The sequence below is a fragment of the Typopeltis vanoorti genome, chromosome 2, assembly GCF_054136105.1.
Source record: "Typopeltis vanoorti isolate ZY-2024b chromosome 2, IOZ_Tvanoo_1.0, whole genome shotgun sequence".
In the NCBI taxonomy this organism is placed as follows: Eukaryota; Metazoa; Arthropoda; class Arachnida; order Uropygi; family Thelyphonidae; genus Typopeltis; species Typopeltis vanoorti.
This window is the reverse complement of record NC_143550.1, coordinates 5,274,867-5,301,706: the sequence shown is the minus strand read 5'-3', so window position 1 is coordinate 5,301,706 and position 26,840 is coordinate 5,274,867. Positions and strand designations below refer to the sequence as shown.

Genomic DNA, 26,840 nt, shown 5'->3' with positions numbered 1-26,840 from the left:
TCCTCACTTACAGTCAGTCTCTCCTCCCCATCATCAACTGCTCTTAATCTCTCCATGAAGTCACATTCACAAGATTGAAAGATCTTTATGAACTGTTCATTAAGTATCTCCACCACACATTCTGCAACAGCTGTCTTTATACCATTTCCTCCAATCAATGTCATCCTTCCATAATCATTCTTTCTTTTGCTGGCTACATATCGAAAGAACTCCCTAGGATTCTTTTTAGCTTCATTAGCTAACTGCTGTTCATACCTCTCTTTAGCTACTCTCACCAACCAAGTCACTCTCCTTGCCTGGTCTTTGTAGAACTCATGAAATTGGTTACTTCCACTTCTCTTATGCTGCCTCCACAATGCCCTTTTTCTCTGTATTGCATGCTTAATCTCTTTATTCATCCATCTCACACCTAACTTATTTAACCTTCTCACCCGTGGTATACATTTAGACATTGCATCCACTAAATATTTTTTGAAAATCCTCCAAGCTGCATTGATCTCTTTTCCAGCTAACTCCTCATTCCATGCTACACCTGCAAGCTGTCTCCTGAGCTCTTCATAATCACCCCCCTTGTAGTTCCACATATACCCTTTTTTCACTGGGGTCCTTGCACTTCTGGCAACCACCCAAGTAATCACCTCATGGTCACTTTCACCAATTGGTGGATGATTTGATACCTCATTGATAATTACATCCTCCGATGAGATGACCAAATCCAAGACCCTTAATCCTCTTGTGCCCTCTGTTACATACTGTCTGAGGTAGTTATCCCTCAAAAACTCAAGAAACTCATTTTCTTTACTTCCAGTTGCTATCTCTTCATTCCAGTCTATATTGCCATAATTAAAATCACCCATAATGATCACCCTTTTCTTATTTGCTTGGCTTATTTGACTATACATTTCACTATCACCACCATCCACATTACCAGGTCTATAACAACATCCCACCAAGTATTTGATTCTATTCACCTCTATCTCACACCATACTGCCTCAAAACCACTGGCCCCATTTCCCTCTTGCATCTCTACCTTGTATGGACATAACTCTTTCTCTATCATCAATAGCACTCCCCCTCCCTTTTTACCCCTTCTATCCTCACGAAACACATCATACCTTTCCATCTCTATTCCTGTCAGGATGTCATCCTCATCTAACCATGTCTCACTTATTCCGACAATCTCTGGGTGCACAGATGCAATTAGTGCAACCATTTCATCCGCCTTGTTTCTTATACTTCTAGCATTGGTATACAAACACAACAACTCATTTCTGGATCTACAGCTAGTTCCACTGATACCACTCACTCGATGTGATCTCTCCATGCTGGACTGGGGCCATTTCCCTTTCTGCTTCTTCATTTTAGAACCCTTTGCAATTCCATCTGTTTCCTTTTGATCCCTGATCATCCCATTACTTTCCTGCCTACACATTCTCTCACCTCCTCTTGGAGCATCCACCTTTCTCACGCCGTGTATCCCTGTCCACCCTGAGCCTCGCCGTTTCCCTGCTCCTCTTGCACACCCATTCTCTCATTTTCTATACTCATACCACTCACTTCCACATTCATTTCCACTCCTTCAATCTCTCCTGTCTTACTCTCCTGCTCTTCCACATCACTCCCCTCTCGATCTGATTCATTCTCTCTATTCACTTCTCTACCTTCCAGCAGCAGTCTCTCCAAGCGACTCACACCATAACCACTCAAATGCAGTCCATCGCTCCCATACAGCTCACTTCGTCCCTCAAACTCATTCCACACATTAACAAACTCTACTCCCATCTCCTCACACATTTCAGCCAGAATATCATTCATAATCCTTGCTCTCCGCCTCATTTCACCACAATCATACCTAGGCAACACACTGACCACCCTTCCTGTCACACTATTCTCCTTTATCTTTCCAAGCAGTCTCCTGACATTCATTTTGACATGCTCTTTGTTCTCTCTCAAATCATTCGTACCAATTAATACAATTAACTCTTTTGCTCGTTCCCGCCTCATATTCAATGCCTCAATCACTCTACTCATTTTACCGCCTGGAAAACATATCTTGTGCATTTTATCCTCTAGCACACCTTTAATAATGGAGTCGCCATACAACGCCACTCGCTCATCTTTTGTTATCTCTTTCATGCCATCATGATTTATTTTAATAGTTTTGACCTGAATTCTCTCAATTTCATTCCGCATCCATTTCATTTCTTGCTTCATCCAATCCAATTCACCTTCTGAACCTCGCGACACATTCACTCTATCATTAAATCTTTCTAACTTTCTAACTCTCGACCCCCTCTTCTCACTTTCCCTCTCATTCATCCGTCTTTGTTTCCGTACTTTCGGTCCAACATACGTCCAACTTTCACTATCATTCTTCTCACTCTCACATATCTTTCTTTGTTTCCGTACTTTCGGACTAACATGCGTCCAACTTTCGCTATCATTCTTCTCACTTTTACTGTCATTCATCTTTCTTTGGTTCAGTACTTTCCTTCCAACATGCGTCCAACTTTCGCCATCAGTCATTCTTTTTTCGCTATCATTCATTCTTTCGATTTTTTTTACTTGCGATTTCTGCACCACGCCATTTCTACTTTCATTCGTTCTCTCAATTTCGTTTCTTTCCGCCTTACTTTCGTCCCTTTTAACATCCGTTACGGTTGTCAAATCGCTCTTTTTCTTTTTTCCTGATTTTTTAACATTTTTTCGCCTGTCTTTCCCGCCATCCGTCTCTTTCAAACGTGCACTCGCGACACTATCGGTACTAGCACTTTCTGTCATCAACTTCATATTCGCATTCATCAATTCCTCATTCAGGTCACATTTCGCACACACACCCTTCTTCCATCCGCACTAAACATCCACAAATCATTTATGTAGTCGAAGGAATACATATAACAGACCTCACACTTAACGAACCGACTGAAATCCAAATTAAAATCATGGAATGACAATGCCGCCGCCATTTTTTTTTTTTTTTTCTCTGCAGGTTACTAGGTCTAATATTAACGTTTTCGTATTTAGTTTAAGCAAGAAAAAAACCCCACACTAATAATATCGGTAGCGTACAACGTTTACAGCCGCTCTTACTTAAACAATTACGCATATATACTTAATTATTCCTAGTAAAACTTATCTGAATCAGGAGCTCTTCAAAAGACGTTCGTAGCGCTTGACCCACTAGCGCCCCCATTTATAATATGGTTCTCACTCATGACAGGTTCATTTGTAAACCTATAGAATATTCATACTGTGGATGGGCTAAATTTTTTTTCCCAATTTTTACTGATTATATATATATATATTTTTGTATTTTGTATTTATTTTTTTACAGAGTCCAGAAACCCTGCTCTAGAGACCAAACATGGAACTTTTTCAAGCCATTTCAGGCCTCCAATAAGCACAGCAGTGGTTTCACACCAGGTGAGAAATTCATCTCCCACCTAAAGACAATTACAAACATCCATGTCCAAGCAGGATTCAAACCCCTAGTCTGTTGGTTGAAAAGCAGATATGCTAACCACTTGGCCAACCAGGCTGGCAAACTGCAAAAGCTGCATTTAATGCAAAAATGGCATAAGGACTCAAAGAATCACTTGGATATTCGTGAGCACACTAGTAGAGAAGCTATTATCCTTTCTTTAAGGCTTCAATATGATTTTTATTTGATCACCAGGATTTCTTGCAGATGAAGAAGTGGTGATGAGGATAAAAAGGGAAAGCTGCTAAGGTATTGACAGGTCTATAAGGATATGAAGGTTTGTCAGTTACAAAATTAGGTTGATAGCTGAAAAATAGGGGATTGACAATGACAGAAACATGTAACTTACTAAAAGGAGTTTTCATGGCATGGTTGCCGAAGAAATTTTTCAACACATAACAAGAAGGGACAGAAAAGTGGATTATATCTGAAAGTTGTACAAGAATGTGCTTAGGAATATGAAAATTAGATATTTTTGTCAGCAGAAGTGGCAAATAAGTAAAATAGGTTTGCCAGAAGTGCTTTGTCAGTGAATAAATAAAAAGATAATGACAAGTCTTCAGACTTCATGCAGATGCCTGTGTAGTAGTAATAATTGTATTTAGAAATATTGAAGAATCTATATACCGAAACTGGTGCAATATCGAACAATTCTGTACTGTTATCTTGGATACATTTAAAATTCCCAAATGGCAAAACATTTATCATCTTACAACCTATCTAATTAAAAGTAAATGAGTAGAAACTTAAGAATATGTACTGATATTAAAATTATGATAACTGCATACCTGAAGAAATACCATCCAGAAAATCTGCATTAAGAAATTTTTCTGCCTCTTGCTCTCTCAACTGAAGATCATGGGACAGTTCTTGTAGTTGGGCTGAGATGGTATCCTTCAGAAAAGACACTTCTGCTTTTTGAGATGTTACCTGTGCCTCAAATTCTACTCTATGCCGCTCTAAAATGTTATCATGTTCTTCTGCCATTCTTCTTATGAAGGAATCTATTCCCTGCTTAAAAGAAAGTCTCATGTGTGTGAGTGTGTGTGTGTGTATACACACACAACTTTTCAGAAAATTACTGTTTTCAAAAACACTTAGGAATACTGTATAGACATTAGAATATACAATACACTAGAATCCTGATCTATTACTATTCTCAAAGAAAGTTCTAAAGTTCTAATAAAGAATTCATTAGTATGGCTTGAAGCAGCATGTACAGAAACATACATCACTTGCATTCAAAAAGCAAAAACAAAAAAATAGTTACAAGTAAAAAAATAAAATAAAATAAACTCTAGTTACAAGCAGTGCTTTTTTTCTGGTGGTACCGACACCTTTTTTCTTAAGTTTTTAAAAATTTACGATTCACTGACAGCAAAATGTATTATAAATATTCTGGTAGATGGTACCGTGTTCACAAATTGAATTTTCAGTTTTGATTACTCGTAAGTTGGTACCCTCCTTTCCTGTTTCATAGGTTGGTACGCAACCGGAAACAGGAAATTGTGTTTACTTCCGATTGCTTCCAATATCAGTTTATCAGTTCTATATTCACTCTACAACAGGCAGGTGTTCACGTAAGTTTTGAAGTAATCTAAGTGAAATCAGTGCAATCATTATTCAAAATGAGTAAAATAAGTAGTTACTTTATGCCAATGAGTAAAAAAGGAAGGCTGAAGAAGCAGAAATTGCTTTAAGAGTTTCATCGACAAACTTTATGTGACTTATAATGCTTCACCTAAGAAAGCTAGGGAACTACAGGAATGCGCAGCAACTCTAGAACTTCAACTTCTTAAAATTGGCAGAATTTTAAGAACTCACTGGGTTGCATCTAGCTTTCGCACTGATTTTGCAGTTTGGCAAGAATTTAAAACCCTCGTCCATCACTTTCTGGAGGCAAACAAAGACAGCAGAAGTACAAGACAGATTGCTTTCTTTTTGAGGGCCTTTTAAGAAAAATAACATCATGCGAGTTTGTTCTTGATTTGGGCCTTATGTGTGATGCTCTCCAAGAACTTAGTGGACTAAGTCTAGATTTACAAGAGAGAAATTATAAATATTCCGGTAGATGGTACTGTGTTCACGAATTGAACTCAATATTTACTTGTACAAAGCAGACAGGAAGATAGAATAGAATTCAACATTTTGAAGAAAGAATTGAAAATCCTAGTCTGTACTATAGTATTTCTCTTTGAAGTCAGAAGAACATGAAGTTCAAAGGGATTGAGCTCCACAAAAATGAAAGACACAGTCCTGCAATAAGTTCATCTACATTCTATAAAAGTCTGAAAAAAGCTGTTGGAAAGTGTCTGCTTGAAGGAGATGATACTGATTTGCCTGAATGTGCTAAGATTTTAGATTCCAAGTATTGGCCAGAAAATCCCGGGAAGCATCAGACATTTGGTGAAGCTGAAATGAGAAAGTTAGTATGCAAATTTTGCTTAAATGAAAGAGAAGCAGTTCGTGGTTTCTGTGAATATTTTCAAGAAAATAAAGTCCCAGACATACTAATTCCTCTAAAGCACACTTTGGACACAATTGCAATATCTTTCAGTGAATGTGAAAGGGGTTTCTCTCAGATGAATATTATAGTAACTTTTCTAGGTCATCTCTGCTTGTACGGACAACTTCTGCAATGATGTTCATCAGGATAGTAGGACCTTCTCTCACTCAGTTCAACATTAGCAAATATGTGGACTCATGGCTGCTCTGAGGTCATCATTCTGCAGTTGATACCAAAAGCAAGAAGTGATCTAGAGATGACAAGGGTATATCGGAGGATATGTTAAAAGTGTGGAAGTTATTATTATTATTATTATTATTCAGGCCTCCATGGAGTCAAAAGACTCTTCGTGGGAGGTCCCTCCTAGGAAATACAAAGTCTATCATGCCACTCCTTAAACGCAATGACCGTTCTCGATCTCAACACTCCATGGTTCAACCACCCTCCATGCAAAGAAAACCACTCCTCACAGTTTCCTTTCATAACTTCAAGGGATGGCCCCTTGTCATGACTCCTTCCCACTGTTCAACCAAGCGAAGGAACTCCCCAGTGTCAACCCTGTAACCACCTCTCAACAGTTTAAAAGTCTCTATCATATCGCCTCTCCTTCTTCTATCCACCAAACTCTGCAGTCCACACTCTCTCAGCCGATCCTCATAACTAACATTGTACAGTCCTGACATCATCTTTGTTATCCACCTTTGTACCCTTTCCACAGTTAATTTATCCCCTTCAAATCCTGGGGACCAGATCTGAGAACAATAGTCTAAGTGTGGTCTGATCAGTCTTATACAAGAATTATAACCATTTTATCTCTGCAGGTCAGTGTCCTTCTCATTATTGCAGCAATCCTCTGTGTTACCTTCACTACCTTTGCAACATGTCCTCTAAATTTCAGTTCTCTATCAATCATCAACCCCAGATCTCTTGTCTCCCCTACTTCCTCCAGTTCAACTCCACCCATAGAGTATGCACAACCCATCGATGTGTCCCAAACCTCAAGACCTTACATTTTGCAGCATTAAACTGACACCCCCATTCATTTGCCCATCTGTCTAGCTTATTCAAATCCACTTGCAGGGCTACCACATCTGCACTATTACAAATAACCCTTCCCAGCTTCGCATCAGCTGCAAACAACTGAATATCCCCTTGCAATCCACGGACAATGTCATTGATATAAAGGTTAAACAATATAGGTCCCAGCACTGAGCCCTGTGGTACACCACTTGTAACCTTCTGCCTCCTTGATACTGCTCCACAATACAAAACTCTCTGATACCTATCGGACAGCCAATCCTGAATCCAGTTGACTAATCTGACATCCAGACTCATCTGTCTGTAATTTGAATATCAGCTTATCATGTGGCAGAAGATTACAAGAAGGTTATAATTAGACACTTCTAGTCTGCTACCGCCCATATGCAATGGCACTATCTTACCTTCCTTCCATTCCATGGGCACCTTTCCCGCAGCCAGACTTGCATTCAAAAGACAGGTCAAAGGCACTGTCAGTTAATTAGCACATTCTCTCAAAAATCGTGGTGAAATACCATTCAATCCCATTGCTTTACTAACATCTAGAGTACTCAGTATGTGGAACACACTTGCCTCCTGCACCTCTAAACCTCGAACCTGCCCTATCCCTCTAGTATTAAAATTGATTCCTCCAGGATGAAATACTTCAATAAAGTGTTCATTGAACAATTCCCTTATGTCCTCTGCATCAGTCACTCTATTCCCATTTTTATCCCACAATGTCATTCTTCCACAGCCATTTCTCCTCCTACTGGCCACATAGCTAAAAATTCCCTAGGATTTTCCTTGGATCTAAGAGCCAATCTTTTGTCATATTCCAGTTTTGCCTTCCTTACCATATACTAGTAACTCTCCTGGCCTGTCTCTTATATTCTTCATGCATCTTCTCTTCACTTGTCTCCTTATATCTCTTCCATAGCATCTTTTTTCACATGCAGTTCCTGTTTAATATTGTTTGTCATCCACTTTACTCCAAATTGTGTCCTCTTCTTCACTCATGGAATACAGCTTACCATTGCTGCTAACAAATATTCTTTCATAATTACCCATGCACTAATGATATCCCGGCCTTCCAATTCCTCCCTCCATGAAACTTCACCAAGTTGATGTGTTAGACTATTATAATCACCTGCTTTATAATTTCACATACGTTCCCGTCTCTTTGATACTCCTGCGTGTCTATTCATTTTCCAAGTCAAAACCATATGGTCACTCTCTCCAACTGGTGGGAGAGATGTCATCTCAGTTATTATCAACTCTTCTGATGCTATAACCAAATACAAAACTCTTGAACCTCTTGTTCCCTCTATTACATGTTCACCTGCTTTATAATTCCACATACGTTCCTGTCTCTTTGATACTCCTGCGTGTCTATTCATTTTCCAAGTCAAAACCATATGGTCACTCTCTCCAACTGGTGGGAGAGATGTCATCTCAGTTATTATCAACTCTTCTGATGCTATAACCAAATCCAAAACTCTTGAACCTCTTGTTCCCTCTATTACATGTTGCCTAAGACATTTGTCACTCAAGAATTCTAGAAATTCCATTCCCTTATTGCTACATGTATCTTCCTCTCCCCAATTTATACTGCTGTAGTTAAAATTTCCCATAACAATCATTCTTCTTGCACTTGCTACGCTCAACTGTCTCAACATCTCGTGGTTCCCACCCTCTGTGCTCCTTGGTCTGCAGCAACATCCCACTCAAATGTCCTGTCTTTCCCACCTCCACCTCACACCATATGCTTTCAAAATCATTAGTGTCACAGCTTTCCAAAGCCTCCACTCTTAGAGGGCATAGGTCGTCACTTATCGTAAGCAGTACTCCACCACCACGCTTTCCCTTCCTATCCTGCCGAAAAATGCTGTACCCAGCTACTTCCATTCCTGTTATTATATCCCCTTCTGTCAACCACGTCTTGGTGATCCAATAATCTCTGGCCAGGCTGATGCTATCAGTGCCACCAATTCCTCTCCCTTATTCCGAATACTCCTGGCATTAGTATAAAGCATAAAAATGCCATTGTTACTATACCCAGCATTATCCCCTCTAGACTACACTGTGCTCAGTGTTACTTGATGTTGTCCCCCTTCTCCCATGTACCCATTCCCACAAGAAGCCACCCCTGCTACCATCCACACTGGGACACACTGACTCATTCAGAACAGAAATCTCTCCAAATGCCTACGTCCTTCCTCACTCAAATGCAAGTGGTCTCTCGCATACAATTCCTCTCTGTCCTCAAACACACTCCAGGCATCAACATATTCCAACCCTCTCTTCTGACACATTCTCGCAATTATGCCATTCAATATCACTGCTCTTCTGCTCAGGTCATCATTATCATACCTAGGCAACACACACTATCTTTCCTCTCTGTGTCTTCTTTGGTACCACCTCAAGCAAGAATCTCATATCTCTCGCTGCCCTATTTACACCACCACTCAAGTCATTTGTTTCCACCATCACAATCATCTCATCCATGCTTTCACCTCTCTTAACTGCCAAAGCCACACTTTCTATCAGCTGCTGTAATAACATCTTCAAGGTGAGTACCTGCACCTTTTTGTCCGGGTAAAAAAGCACTGGTTATAAGTCATCATCATTTCATCTTTTATTCATGTATGAATAGGGAAATATACACAGAAATATTTATATAGCAAAAACTTATGGAGATTAAGTCTATTAGATGAAAGTGAGCCTCATCTTCAAAAAGATGATTTGCTTATGTATTGCCAAAACTGTTATCTTGGTCTTTCTCTTCCCCTGTGTTGATTAGTTAGGAGAGCAAGAGTAATGAATGTAGGTAAAGGTGGATGTCTAAGTTGGTGTTCCAACCATCTCAACTGACTTTTTGAATTGTTTCTATTAGGAGACCTTGCTGTTCTTTCTTTCTTCAAGAATGACAGTATTAGGAATGTTAGCTTGCCATGTATATCTTAATATTGTTTGAAGGCATGTTGTTCTGAAGCTACAGATAATATTACCTTCATTGAGAAGCGATGTTTCATGTCTGGGCACTGTATGTGAATATGGCTTGACTGTTGGTTTTGTACAGATGAATTTTGGTATTAGTGATGATGGTGATATTAGATTTCCAGATAACAGTTAGAATTTTATGGAATTGAAGAGCTTTGTGCTTTCTTTTCATTATGCCAATTAGAGTATTTATGTAAGAACCAAGGTACTGAAAATCATTTACTTCTTCAAGAATGTGTTCATTTAGCCTAATAAATTATTCTAAGTAGATTTGGGCAAGTCTGAATATTAGAATAAATCAGCACAACATCATCTGCACAGCAGCTGCTTATGTGCTTTATACATTTTTATTTATATATTGCTCTCACCCATGAAAGGTTATTTACAAGCCTATAGTACATTTTGGGACTTAGATGGACAAAGGATATATTTTTAAAAATTTTTATCAATTATATATATATATATATATATATATATATATATATATATATATATGTTAAAGATACGAAGCTATTTTAAACCTGGTTTTACTCCATTTCCCAAGTAAGCAAACAGACAAGTAAGTCAAGTTTGCACCTGCAAGTCTAGGTTACCCCACACGTAGTGCAAGTCAAGTCAACTTGTGGTAAAGGTGGATAAGCTCTGATCACTATTCTTAATATTTACCCTTAATGCAAAGCATCTCCTGGAGGAAATGTATGATGCTATGTATTAAAGCAAGGGCATTGTACATCTCCTCCAGGAGATGTGCTTTGCATTAAGGGTAAATATTAAGAATAGTGATCAGAGCTTATCCACCTTTACCACGAGTTGTCTTGACTTGCACTATGTGTGGGGTCACCTAGACTTGCAATACTGGCAGGCACAAACTTGACTTACTTGTCTGTTTGCTTACTTGGGAAATGGAGTAAAACCAGGTTTAAAATAGCTTGGTATCTTTAACATTTATTATACCCAAGGTAAAATACTTTCTACATGTATATATAATATTTACTCGAATATAACTCGAGTAAATACTTTTCAAAATTAAAGTTAAAAATCATGGTGCGAGATATATGCAGGGAATTTTTGGAAACTAGATTTTCAGGAAAAAAACTAAATTGACATTTATAATTAAATCCTCAGTATTCATTATAATTACTCACATTATTTATAAAATGAATGCATTTAAATATTAATTATCAATGTTATTTATGCGATCATTCACTCACCTTCATCATGCAATATATTTGAATCTTTTAGCGACAATGCTTCTGTAATTAAATTAAAGCATACTGCTTCATTATTGCTTCTCCCTTTATCATTTTGAAATAATAAGATTGCCGTGATTTAAAAAAAACTGAAAATGGGTAAGACTTATCAAGAATTTACTATTCATTATAGCTACTTCCGGTCTCACATATCACTGGTGAGGTATTAACAAAATATTGCAGTGACTCAACAACTGCTGAGTTGAAATGCCGATTCTCTTAAACTGAATTCCAAAATATCGGAAACTGCCATAACAACATTCGCTATCTATTTCTTAAATTTCAAAATTTTTTTGTGTGCAAGGTATATTATTATTATTACTATCCAGGCCTCCATGGAGTCAAAAGACTCATCGCAGGAGGTCGTTTTTAGGAAACACAAAGTTTATCATACCACTCCTTGAACCCATTGACCATATCCACTCCAACCATTCTCTCAGGCAATGCATTCCAAGGTTCAACCATCCTCCACACAAAGAAACCACTCCTCATCCTCTTGCACACAGCCTCCTTTCGTAACTTCCAGGGATGGCCCCTTGTCATCGCTCCTTCTCGCCATTCCACCAAGGGAAAGAACTCTACAATGTCTACCTTGTAACTGCCTCTCAACAGTTTAAAAGTCTCGATCATATCACCTCTCCTTCTTCTGTCCAACAAACTCTGCAGTCCATATTCCCTCAGTCGATCATCATAATTCATATTGTACAGTCCTGAAACCATCTGTGTTATCTGCCTCTGTACCCTTTCCACAGTCAATTTATCTTCAAATCCTGGGGACCAAATCTGAGAACAATAGTCTAAGTAAGGTCTGATCAGGGTCTTATACAACGGAATGATAACCCTTTTATCTCTGCAGGTCAGCATCCTTCTCAGTATTGCAGCAATCCTCTGAGTTACCCTCACCACCTTTGCAATATGCTCCCTGAATTTCAGTTTTCTATCAATCATCACCCCCAGATCTCATGTCTCTCCTACCTCCTCCAGTACAGCTTCTTCAATCGAGTATGCATCCTCCCATCGATGGATCCCAAACCTCAAGACTTTGCGTTTTGCTGCATTGAACCGACACCCCCATTCATTTGCCCATATGGCTAGTTTATTCAAATGCTCTTGCAGGGCTGCCACATCTGCACTATTACTGATAACCCTTCCCAGCTTCACATCATCTGCAAACAACTGAATGTCTCCTTGCAATCTATTTACAATATCATTGATATAAAGGTTGAACAATACAGGTCCCAGTACTGGGCCCTGTGGAACCCCACTTGTAACCTTCTGCTTCCTTGATATTGCCCCACCATACTTAACTCTGATACCTATCAGACAGCCAATCCTGAATCCATTTGACTAACCTGACATTTAAACCAATGTGCTACAAATTAAACATCAGCTTATCATGTGGCACCCTGTCAAGCACCTTTGCAAAATCCAAAAAATGGCAGTATATTACTAAAGCAAGAGCACCCCTTAACAAATCCATGTTGATTCTCACAGATAACATTACCCTCATCTGCTCATCACTGTATTATAGTCCCTCCTAATTTCTTCAAGACCTTAAGAACTACTGATGACACACAAACAGGCCTATAATTAGACACTTCCAATATATGTGAAACTTTTAAATTTATTTTTTCATAAAGTAAAATCAGGGGTGAAAGGTATATGCGAGGGCGAATTATATTCGAGTAAATACAGTGTGTGTGTGTGTATATATATATATATGTTAAAGATACCAAGCTATTTTAAACCTGGTTTTACTCCATTTCCCAAGTAAGCAAACAGACAAACAAGTCAAGTTTGCACCTGCAATTGTTGCAAGTCTAGCTGACCCTGCGTGTAGTGCAAGACCAAGGCAACTCATGGTAAAAGTAGAATAAGCTCTGATCACTAATCTTAATATTTACCCGTAATGCAAAGCACATCTCCTGGAGGAGATGTATGATGCTTTGTATTAAAGGCAAGAGGCCACTACCCAGACCGGTTTCGACCTTTATTGAGCATTATACATCTCCTCCAGAAGATGTGTTTTGCATTATGGTAAATATTAAGATTAGTGATCAGAGCTTATTCTACTTTTACCATGAGTTGCCTTGGTCTTGCACTACGTGCAGGGTCAGCTAGACTTGCAACAATTGCAGGCGCAAACTTGACTTGTTTGTCTGTTTGCTTACTTGGGAAATGGAGTAAAACCAGTTTTAAAATAGCTTGGTATCTTTAACATTTATCATACCCAAGGTAAAATACTTTCTACATTTATATCTCCTCCTGAGATTTTTATTTAATAAGGTTAAAACACCTTATGGTAACTTGTTCTGGTAAAATACTTATAAGCTCTGTATTACTAAAATCTTGGTATTTCTAGCCTGGCTCCCACTGATGAGACCTCAATAAAGGTCGAAACCGGTCTGGATAGTGGCCCCTTGCCTTTAATACAAAGCATCATACATCTCCTCCAGGAGATGTGCTTTGCATTATGGGTAAATATTAAGATTAGTAATCAGAGTTTTACCATGAGTTGCCTTGGTCTTGCACTGCGTGCAGGGTCAGCTAGACTTGCAACAATTGCAGGCGCAAACTTGACTTGTTTGTCTGTTTGCTTACTTGGTAAATGGAGTAAAACCAGGTTTAAAATAGCTTGGTATCTTTAACATTTATCATACCTAAGGTAAAATACTTTCTACATATATATATATATATATATATATATATATATGTGTGTGTGTGTGTGTGTGTGTGTTTTTATCTTATTTTTTACATTGTCTGGAAACCGTGATCTAGAGACAAATATGAAACTTTTAAAGTCTCTTCAGGTCTCTAAAAAGCAGGACAGTAATCTCTCACACTGCCGATGACATTCAGTCCTGTCGAATCTTCAAGAGTTATTCTGTACCCATCTGAATGCATAATCAAGGTTAATAAGAAAAAATATATGGTACCAAAGAGTCTCCCCTGAAGAACTGCAGTGGAAATATGAAAGATCTTAGTCATATTTCTATTAATCATTACTCTTGTATTATAATTCTATAAATTTTCTGCTATTGCTTTGATTATTTTCGAGGTTATGCCATAATAACTGAATACTTTGAAAATCCTTGGTATATGAACAGTAACTATAACCTCAGTTTTCAAACTTATCATTTTAACTGGAGCTGCACAGAGTCACAAGACTCTTCAAATGAGGCTGTCTCTAAATGCAACAATATCTGTCACAATGCACCTTACATTTATTCATATCAGCACACTTATCACCTTCTCTGGCAATACTTTCCCTGCCCACTCACTACTCTCCATGCAAGAATCCTCATCTCATTCCCTTGCTCAACAGAAACTGGGACTGCCTGATTTATTCCTACTTCCTTCTGGAAAATTCTAGCATTAGTTATCTATAAGCTCCTCTCATCAATTCGAGTTTCAATCATATCATTTATCTGTTATCATCCAAGCTGTACAGATTACATTCTCTCTTCAATATGCAACATGATATCCAATAGACATCCAGTCTCCAGTCTGCACCACTAATGGTTATTCAAACTTAAATACCTCTTTGCTATGTGACAACCTCTGAAGCTATTTACAATATGTAGAGTTATTACTGTTTTAGTCATTCCTTTGTGATATTAGTTAGCTAATAGATAGCATAGCCTGGCTTCCACCAACAAACTGCAGGTTAAAATCCCTTTGTGAGCATGGATGTTTGTGAATGTCTTAAGGTGGCAGATAAATATCATTGTTTGATGTGAGACCCCCACCCTATCTAACAGAGGTCTGAAGTAGCTGGAAAGAGTTCCATTCACACAAACATAATAACAGTAATATAACTAGCAGCAGGAAGCAATAAAATTACAAACCTTATGAAATGTAACTTGAGCTCATTAGTACCATGTGCAGAATGAATTTAAAAGACTGCTAAAAGTCCATGTCACATTTTTGTAAAAATTAAACTAAATCTTTAAAACCGATGAGTAATCTAGAGTTTCTGTCAGCAGTCTCAGGAACTCATTTCACCAGTGTTTATATAATATTTTCTGGTCCCTTACCTTTACCCTCAGTTTTTCACAATATAAAACTAAAAACCATAGTTTGCATTACTCTCATTTATTTTCCATAATGAAAGGTCCAATGTTATAACTTATTCATAAAAATAACTCAATAGGAAAGAAAAATAATAAATTTTGTGAAAAACAGAAAATGAACAATACTACCAACTCAGTAAGGCTAACTTTTCGTGATGTGATCCTGTTTCTGGCTCGTTTTTACAGAGATAACTGTGTTTTTTAACTAACACTGTTCACATATATATCCTTTCTTTTAGGAGAGGGCCATAATGGCGGGCGGAGAACAAATTTCCGCCCGACATTACGGCCCTCTTTGCCCACGTACTAAAGCCCAGTTTCTTCGTGTGGCAAAACAAATTCTACCTACAAAAAGAAGGTACAGCCATGGGCTCACCACTATCCCCCCCCCCCAATCGCTAACCTCTACATGGAAACCTTTGAGCAAAGGGCTCTTGATTCCGCCACGCTACGACTGACAGTCTGGCTCAGATACGTTGACGACGTGTTCGCGATCTGGCCGCACGGGCAACAAACGCTAAACACATTCCTTAGCCACCTAAACAAACAACACGAACGCATACAATTTACCATCGAAATCGAAAACCAAAATTCGCTCCCGTTCCTAGACACACTAGTTACACGTCTTCCTTCAGGCAGTCTATCCTTCACGGTCTACCGGAAACCGATACACACTGGCCAATACATACATGCGAATTCATACCACCATCCATCACAAAAATATGGAGTCATTAACACCCTTAAAAACAGAGCCACAACTATTTGCTCTAACGAGCAGGCCCTGAAACAAGAACTAAAAATCATTAGTGACACATTCATAAATAATGGCTATAACAAAAATACCGTTAATAAAATACTCTATAAAACTACAACAAAAACGAATCTAGATTACAGTAAAACCATAGTCACCCCATACATTAAACAGTTATCAGAAAAAATCAACAGAATCCTACAACATTATAACCTCAATGCCACCTTTAAACCACCCACTAAACTTAAAACCATATTCAGCTCCTCTAAGGATCCTCTCCTCCCATTAGCACATCCTGGAGTCTATTGCATCCGCTGCACCTGTAACTTACCGTACATTGGTGAAACAGGATGGACAATCCCTATACGCAAGAAAGAACACATTAGACACATTAAATATAACCATTATGGTGAAGCAGGCCTCTCAGACCACGCACTTAACACCTTACACCAAATCAACTGGAAAAGCACCTGCTCCTTACACTGCACAAAAACCTGGTACGAAAGAAAATTTAAGGAATCCTGCGAAATCCTGATAAACCACCCAAATATCAATAACAAAGATGGCATGAAAATTCCAAGGATCTGGATGGCACACATTCAGCCTTCCTAATATGAAAGATTCAACATAAGTCAGGACTCTAGCCAATCCGCTAGTATTAGAAACCATCCCACTCCAACTGGCTGGAATGATGTTAATATATGTATATAGTAGACAACACAAATAATAGGACTCTAGCGTTGATGTATAATTTTTTTTTTTTTTTTTTTTTACACCAGAGGTCAGGCCAACAATTGTGGTAACGGTTGGTCGGTGCCTTTAACGAACCAGTTTGATTGTAGTATAGCTTGGTTCTTGTGTATATTTGTATGCTCCAGAAGATGACCTTGACATAAAGGTCGAAACGTCGAATTGTAGATTTTAGTTATATCAAACTAAAGTTTTTATTCAAACACGGTAGTTGTCTCCATAATTTTCAAAAATGCATTCACATATATAATTACACTAAGCTAATTAATGTTGTGAATTGTGAAAATAAGTTTACACCAATACTACTGCATACTGTTACGTCGTATGTAACTTAATAAACTTAATAAAATTTCAGGCTAATGTCTAACATTATATCATATGGCATCTTCCTGACAAACAGTTCGAAGGTTAGGTTCCTTTCTCAGCACAAGCTTAGAGTGGCACCAGCTTATTTGACACAGACAAATCAGTCCAAGTAGTCTTTTAGGCACTATGGATAAGTTAATGTGTGTGGAGCTCCTTAATTCCTTGGCTCCTATTCCTTTTATGATTACAATCTATAATGAGTATGAAAAATTGTACATTACCATCTTTTTCTTTTCTTTTCATGGAGTTTCCGTGACTTCCCTCCATGCTTTCACTTCCGTATTTTCTCACCATGTATTTCATGGCATCAGCTACTTACTTCCACTATCTTCGAAGGTTGCCCTTCGCTGACTTCACTTTTGTATTTTCTCACCACGTTTTCATGGCATCTGCGACTTACTTCCACTATCTTCGAAGTTTGCCCTTCGCTGACTTTACTTCCGTATTTTCTCACCACGTGTTTTCATGGCATCAGCGACTTACTTCCACTATCTTCGAAGGTTGCCCTTCGCTGACTTTACGTTGGCTTAACTTACCAACGGCTCTTTACCGGAATTCTGACTTCATTCCTTTGGTGACTTTACTCGACCTGGTGCAACAGCAACCGGGAGATTGTTGCTGGGCACCAGCGACAAGCTTCCATAGCTATCCAGGACTACGGGAAATGCAGGCAGAAAACAAGAGAGAGCGTTTGAGTCTCGCGGCGCGCCTTATATTACAAATGCGAGCGCCCTCTCTCGGTGACTACGTCATACTCTTAGCCACGGCTGATTGGTCACCCCAACTCCGAACTGTTTTGACATGGTTCTAATACATAGATCTCTCATGCACATTTCATAATAACAATTTCGGTCCAGTGACACAATTTCCCTTTGCTTATTTTACACAGACATTATCAATTCTAAATACAGATTTCGTAAGTTTACTTAATTTTAACAATCTCAGTCAGTTTGATATACTTCTGAGTGAACATATGTAAAATACTCTCTTAGTCCTCTCTCTGGAGGCATAAGCATGTCCTTATCCTTAGGTCTAATTGTTACTGTGTGTTGGGTCGGAAACAAGATGGCTTACAAATAGTGAGTCAGCATATTTTCCGACACAACAATACTCACTTAGGGTTAAAGATATGTTGGGAGAATTACAGTTGGCAGTGAAATTAATCAAATTCATCTTATTAAATTAATTTTCTAAAGGTATTTCTGATTTTTATAAAAATGGTAATGATTTGGTAATGATTATGATAATGATTATGATAATGGTAATGATTTTATAAAAATATTGTTTGAGAATACTTGACTATTTATTTCAAAATTAATATTCAAACATAAGTAAGCTTTACTTTAAACCAGAAGGTGAGAGATAAGTTTAATAAAATGTACTATCTCTTGTCATAGAATGGTATTATTTCACATTTGGGAAACAACAGTAAGGTACTTTTGACAGTATCTTCATGCAGATTAACTTTTGGCAGAGACAAATCTTCAAAGGAATTAACTTATTAAATTAACTACATAAGATAGTATCTCCTGGTTGAAAATAAATCTTCTTTATTACATTCACTGGAGACCACCTGTGATCAAATAACTTGACAGTATATGTGATATTTTAAAATGAAAAAACTTGTAAATTATGTGAAGGAAATAAGGCAATACATTTTTCAGGCATTTAAACAAGGCTGAAAATTCACTCACCACTTGTCTATAATGACTCGGCAGTGGTGAGTGTATTTCTAGAGCCCTGTATATATACATTTATACCAGTGGCAGCCAGTGAAAATTTTAAGTGGGGGTGCTGCATATACAAAATAGGAAAAATAATTCATTTTTCCTAATCAATAGCCAACTTATTGATAAGTAAATTTACATATTAAAAAAATTCCTTTATTAAAAATATTTCACTCTCACCACAAACACACACCAATAATAAAAGTTTTGTGCACAGAAATAACGCACGCAAGCATACAATTTATCAGTGACACTGATAGTGACATTGTATTTAGTGACACGTCGAGTGACACTGCTCACTCTACACACTCGACGAGCAGTGTCGGTTTCGACATTCCGACACTGCATTAGATTGCAGTGCATTTGTTTTGTGCAACGATACTTTTTCATGCAAAGATAATTGAGAAAATATAATTCTTTTCATATTTTCAACAGTGACACTCATCATAATTCAATCTTGTTCAATAATAAATAAATAATTATATGTTATTTTAAAAGAATAAAATAAGATTAATTAAAAATATTTTGCCCTCACCACGAACACACACCAATAATAAAAGTTTTGTATCTCACCTCACAGAAATAATGTGCGCAAGCATACAATTTATCTGTAGCAACACTGCTCGTTGAGCAGTGTCGGATTCACTTGTTACGTGCAGTGACAAGTACAAACGAATATCAGCGAGTCTAGCTGAAACTGACCGAACTTGATAATTCCGACACTGCGTTAGATCGCAGTGCATTTGTTTCATAATCTAAAGCATTAATCGAACAATTCCAATTATTAACTATTCAATTAATGTTGAAACATAGGCTGTAACTTTTAACATGTTGGATTGCATTTATATAATGTTGTAAGCATTGTTATTATTTATAAACACAAACAAGATTAAATTTTTTTTTTGTTTTTTTCCTTGGGGTGCTGCAGTGTCGCAGTGCTTATGTACAAGCTGCCACTGATTTATACTGTATATAAGTTAGAGTTTATTAGGCACAACACTGGAATAAGATGGTAACCATTATTTTAATTAACAGCATGACATTTCATCCTAACTGCATAGGATTTCTTCAGGTGTAAGCATACAAACTAGTGATAAAATAGTAATGATTAACAAAGGTGACAACCAGTGTTTAGCTATAGAAAAAACTGATATATATATATATATATATATAGCAATTTGTAGTATTAACTTGGTACTGGGATATGTTCATATTTATATATACTGACTATAACCGAGACTAGAATAACAATTAAATTTATTCAAAACACAACATGTTTCATCGGAATGTCTGACTTCTTCAAGCATGGGAACATAGAAAGCAAGTAAACACTATAAGAAATATCGTATCACTATAAAACGACTATTATAAAATCAGTTAGCTTTGAACTGTAGCTACAGTCCATGTTGAAGTTCTATTGTTAAGTAGCTGCGTGTGTCTGATTTCATGCATGTGCCAATATCAGATAGCAGAGCTGAAAGAGTCCAGTAGATTATAGTTGAGGTTATTATTTATGTGATGAGGGTCCATAACAATTTCCTTAGACTCGACTATGCGTCGCTCCACTCATCACAGCATATATGAAGGTTTGAGGTTGTTGTCCAGTTTATCTCATGTTGACGGCCTTCACAGCCTACAAAAGAACTAGAGCAAGTGCCCTGTCAAGCCATGTACTGTTTTCAGTAAACACAAATGATGAAGGCCGTCAACATGAGATAAACTGGACAACAACCTCAAACCTTCATATATGCCGTGACGAGGTGGAGCGACGCATAGTCGAGTTTAAGGAAATTGTTATGGACCCTCATCACATAAATAATAACCTCAGCTATAATCTACCGGACTCTTTCAGCTCTGCTATCCGATATTGGCACAGGCATGAAATCAGACGCACGCAGCTACTTAACAATAGAACTTCAACACGGACTGTAACCTCAGTTCAAAGCTAACTGATTTTATAATAGTCGTTTTATAGTGATACGATGTTTCTTATAGTGTTTACTTGCTTTCTATGTTCCCACGCCTGAAGAAGTCAGACATTCTGATGAAACATGTTGCATTTTGAATAAATTTAATTGTTATTCTAGTCTCGGTTATAGTCAGTATATATAAATATGAATATATATATATATGTGTGTTTATCAGTAGTTACATTGACATCTTTTGATGAACATATCCAATGTTCATCAAAATATGAACATTGGATATGTTCATCTTTTTTTGACTGACTGAAACCAAGAAAATAGATAAGTTAATTTAATGGAGCACACAACATGTTTCGTCAAAAATGACTTCTTCAGGTGTGGTAACCCTTAAAGCAAATTAAAAAATATAAAAAACCATAAAAACACTGTGCTATTATAATAACAGACTTATGAACTGAAGTTAAGTTTGAATTATCGTTATAGTCCATTCTGTACTTCTATTGTTGTGCAAATGCGAGCGTATGAGATCACGCGTACGCCAGTACCTAATGGCAGAACTATGCAACTCAGATAGACTATAACTAAGATTGCTGTTGATATGAGATGAGTCTAGGGCAATTTCTTTGGATACAACTATGCGCCGTTCCACTTCATCGTGACAAATATAAACGTTCAATGTTGCATCTCAGTCTACTCCAGGTTGGCGGCTTTCATCGTTTGTGTTCACTGAAAATAAGACAAGACTTGAGAGTGCACTTGTTCTGACTCTATTATATGAAATATCTCTGATGTTCCTCTAGCCGTAGGAGGATTGACTTCTCAGTCTGGCCATAGTATGGCCTCCCACAATCACCTATTACCTTATATACATCGGGGAACTGAAGATGGTTATGAACCTGTTTTGGGTGGCTTAGAACTGAACTTAGTTTTAGAAGAATTGAAAAACACGTTTTAATATTAAATTTCTTCAAAATTCTTCCGAGTTTCTGGGAGAGCGACCTGATGTAAGGGAAAGAAATATAAACCCTTGGGGTTGTTAGGGATCTCTGTATTGTTTCGAGGGTGCTGGTATAGTTGCCTCTTAATGTTTTTGGAAGATTATCCATTATTTAAGAAAGTTCTTTCTAGATATATTAGTTAATTTTTTAGTTCTTCTTCATCGAACAATACCGAGTGAGCATGGTGAGCCAATGTGTCAATGATACCTAACTTTTGTGCATGACAGTGATGAGGATGCATGTAGGTATCTATCCGTGTGTGTGTTGATTTCCTGAAGATTGATATTTTTAAAGAATCAGACATCTTAGTAAGTTTCATGTCTAAAAATGAAAGGGAACCATTTTCTTCAATCTCAATGGTAAATTTTATGTCTTGGTGGAAGTTGTTTAAATGATTTAGGAAGATGTGAAGATTCTCTACACCGTGCTCCCAAATAAGGAATATATCATCTACATAGCAGAGCCATGTTCTAGGTTTTAATGTTTCTTTAGAGAGGCTTTTTCCTCGGAGTAAATGTTGGCAAATATTGGAGACAGGGGCTACCCATAGCTAATCCTTTGTTCTGTTTGTAAATTTTCTCTTCGAACTTAAAATACCCCGAATTAATACAGTGTGAGAGGAGAGCAAAAATCTTTTTAGATATCTTGTTTTTTAAAATGTTGAGAACATCTTGCATTGGAACATTTGTGAAAAGAGCCACAACATCAAAGCTCGCCATAATATCGGAATTCTTCAGCTTTATATCTTTAATTTTAGAAGCAAAGTCAGTTGATTTTTAATGTAAGAGGGAGATTTTCCTACAATAATTTTCCTCCTTTTAAGGAGGATGCTAGATATTTTGATAATTTATATGTCGGTGAATCAATACTATCAACTATTGGCCTGAGTGGACAATTTGCTTTATGCACCTTTGGTAGGCCGTATAATCTTGGAATATGTGGATGTAAGGACCGAAGAGAAAGATGTGTTTCTTGGAAGTTCTGTTGTCGTCTTAAGGAGATTGTTTGTTCGATTATGTATTTCTCTCACTGGGTCTCGGTCTAGTTCAGAGTAGGGATTGATTCTAGTAATGCCAGGATTTTTTTGCGATAAACTGTTTTATTTAGTACAGCCGTTGCATTGCCCTTGTCTGCTTGGAGGATAATAATATCTCTATTCCTTTTAAGTTTTTTGATGGCTAGTCTTTCACCAAGAGAAATGTTGTCGACTGGTGGTTTTGCATTGTTAATTGCAAATATTGCCTCCATACGAAGTAAATTTGCATCTACTGTAGGAAGCGGTGAGCTAGCTTTTTCTATCTTAATAAGAAACAATTCTCTAGGGATGGATTTTGGTGAAGGAACAAAATTAAGACCTTTTGAGAGAATATGCTCTCCTTCCGGACTAAGGGTGTAAGATGATTTGCTTATTAGTAATTTTTTAAGGCCTTCATGATGCTTATTAGATGTGAATCATTCTTGTGTTAATCTGAGTGAATTAAATTTCCTAACTAGCTTAGAATTATTGATTTCTTGAGTTCTGGAAGCCTGGCACGTGCTTATCTCTTTTATGATGTTCCATGACACGGGGTCTAAAGATTAAACTCACTTTGAAAAATCATTTAGCAGTATCTTTAGACCCAGTGTCATGGAACACCATAAAAGAGATAAGCATTTGTACAACAATAGAAGTACAGAACAGACTAATGACAATTCAAATTTAACTCCAGTTCAGAAGTCTGAGAGCCTGTGTAGCTTAGTGGATATGCCGTTTGCACACCATGGCGCTTGCCTGCACGATAGAAGACTTGATTTTGAGTCTAGTCAGCAACTAGAGGAAATTTTTCTAAGCCTTTTTTCGACCGGTTCGCGAGTTAGTTGATCTCTGGCACGGGCAAGAGGGTGTTTTCTCCCGGAAACTTGGGTTTTTCACCCCATAAACTCAAGAAAATCGACCGTAGAATCCACATTATTTCAGACATTAACCACGAGTGTTAGGTATAATAAATTTAGTTTAATCCTTTATCCAAGTGTGAGCAAACAAAGTTTGCGCCTGAAAGTATCTTCAGGACTGGGGTAAGGTGGTGCAACACCAGGGCGACTCCTTGCAAAGGTGGAGCAAGCTACTATCACTCCTATCTCAGTATCTCCCATAATGCAAAACACATCTCCTTGCGGATGTCTAATGTTATGCATTAAGGGAAGGGCCACTACCCAGACTAGTTTCGACCTTTATTGAGGTCTCTTCAGTGGGAGCCAGGCCCAAGTGGAGATACCAGCCAGAAGCGTTAGCAAGGTCATCTTCAAAAACTTTCAACGAGTGTTGAGCCGTCCCTCTTCACTGCGTGCCACTCAATTAATGATAGCCTCGGGCCAGCTATCTCTGATTGGGTACCAGTGGAGATTGAACTGCCCACTCCAAAAGTTAGATAGGGCTAAAAACGGCCTGACCTACTCCCTATATATACACCGGAATAAAAAGGCGTTAGCTGATTTTTTTTTCTTCACAAGTCTGTTATTATAATAGAGCAGTGTTTTTATGGTTTTTCATGTTTTTTAAACTGCTTTAAGTGTTACCACACTTGAAGAAGTCATTTTTGACGAAACATGTTGTGTGCTCCATTAAATTAACTTGTTATCTATTTTCTCGGTTTCAGTCAGTCAAAAAAAGATGAATATATATATATATATATATATATTAAATATGTTTAATTTTATGTTGCATTGTTCAGTAATTTGTGTGTGTTTACACGTTTGTGTAACGTGTTTGGATAATGATGGATATGATGAGTGGTTAGCGTATCTGCTCTCCAGCCAAAAGGCTGTGGGTTTGAATCCCATTGTATGCATGGATGTTTGTAATTGTCTGTGGAAATACTAGTGGTGGTGGTGGACGGTATAGATGATATTGGTGTAGATGATGATTGTAGTTGGTGAAATGAGTGCTGGAGGCAGAGAGCTGTAGAGTATGTGCCCTCCCTTGATGAGTTATTGGATGCCCTGAAGGTGTCTTGTAATAATAATAATAATAATAACGACGAATTCAGAAAAGTTGATACTTGAGTTTATATTTAGATGTTTAAGATCTAATGCCATTTCTAAAGACTCCCAAATTACTCTCTTGGTTATGTCATAGCACTGGTGTAACAATTCCTATTTATCCCATAATAATTGATGTCTCATTGCTGAAGCATCTTGTGAGTCAAGTGAAGAGAGCATATGATGATAAAGATGATGCTTCACTCCTATGGTATTCAATATCTTGGACGTATTCTTCAATGTGTTGTTCAAATGATCATTTTCTGTCTGTCCATAGTAAGATCTGGCAATTACACCATAGCTGATAAACACCCAGATATTTAAGTGCTCTATGTCGAGGTTTTGGGAATCAAAGTAGTGATCTCATTGAAAAATGGAGTAAATACTACTTTGACTTTATATTTGTAAGTATTTTTACCAGTTTTATGGAAATTGATCTAATATATGGAAGCGTGATGAAGCCTCTGTTTTCCTCTTCATTAGAAATATCACTGGTCTGATGTCGGTTGAGCAGTCTACAATGATGGGAAGAGGCATGTACATATCTGTCAGTGAGTGTAGGCATTCGAAACATAGAGACTTTTACTGCTTCCTACACCTGAATAAATCTTATATTTTTTAATATATTTAACAATATACAAGAAATTATTACACCATTAGAGGCCCTTTGTGTGTGTGCATGTGTGCGTGTGTGTGTGTGTGTGCTCGCGGGTTATTATCTGCAAGAAAGATCCTACTTCACTCCACTCCTTACTTTCGATAATATTTCAATTTTCTTCAAGATCAGCTTTCTTTTCTTGGGCTGACTGTAAAATCCAGTTTATCCTGGAACAAACATATTTAATACATAGGCTACTTAGCTACTAAAAAATCTGGTGTTCTTTTATCAATCAAAGTACTTGCCAAACTCATTAAAAAGAACTAGATTCCCCCCCCCACACACACACACATACACACAAACAAGACTATGGATGTATCATATCTTTAAACCTACATCAAAGGTACAACATACAAACTGGCCTTCCTCCTGAAACAATACAGAATCAGAACAGTATACAAACCTCTAAACATAGTATCTACCCTCCTGAGACAAATCAAAGATCACCAGCTCTGATCCTCAGAGCCTCAAAATTAATAACGGAAAACTCACGTACAAAGATTAATCTTTGTACGTGAGTTTTCCGTTATTAATTTTGTATCTATATGTCTACTCACGGTATACCTCTTTTAAAACTAAGAGCCTCAGATCTGATCAACCTTGGAATATTGTTCTCACATTTGGGATGGTGCACCTAAAACATCTCTAGGAATTATTGATGATATACAGAAGAGGACGATCTGCTTAATAGGTTAATAAATAAGTAAGAACTAGAGCAGCCATAAGTCAACTCATACAATGCTCAACTCCAAACATACCATCAAACTTCTCATCATCTTCTTTCATTCCATCTACCTTTATTCTTTGGAACCATCTCCCCATACTGTTTGGATGAAAAAATTACAAGAAAAAAATGCATGAATCTGAAAACAAGAACCAAACCTTGGAGATTCATTGGCAAATCCTGAAGAAAACATTGATTGATTCAGCCAGAGAGGCATGTTGTGAGGTTGTATATAAGGATAGAAAAATCAGAACTCCATGGTGGATACAGGAAGTTAAAGAGGCAGTGAAAGAAAAGAAGAGAGCATATAAAAAGTTCCTAAGTAAGTTAGTTTGTGCTCTTAGGGAAAACAGAGAAAAATGTAAGAAAGTAAAGAACTGTGTAAAACTAGTTAAACAAATTTTAGTCACAGTAAGATTTTGGTAAGAACATAGAAAATAAATATCAGGAAGGTAGCAAAATATTCTGGAGGCTATTGAAAAAGCATAGAAATGGAGGAAAAAGTACAGTAATGGGAATCAGAGATGATAAAGGTGACATAAAAACTGAAGATAATGATATTAAAGATGACAGAAGTAATTACTTGGAAAGA

At 37.4% G+C, this 26,840-nt stretch overlaps 1 protein-coding gene across 3 annotated transcripts in view; it reads right to left on the bottom strand.

The window, feature by feature from the left end:
- Positions 1–26,840, bottom strand: part of LOC150108794 (uncharacterized) — a 499,758-nt gene that overhangs the window by 68,083 nt on the left and 404,835 nt on the right. For 2 of the 3 annotated variants that reach the window (XM_090403276.1, XM_090403293.1), the window contains exon 14: positions 4,271–4,496. In XM_090403276.1, the coding sequence (XP_090259402.1) occupies positions 4,271–4,496 (226 nt within the window). The remainder of the gene's footprint in view (positions 1–4,270; positions 4,497–26,840) is intronic. The other variant, XM_090403284.1, reaches the window with a different exon arrangement.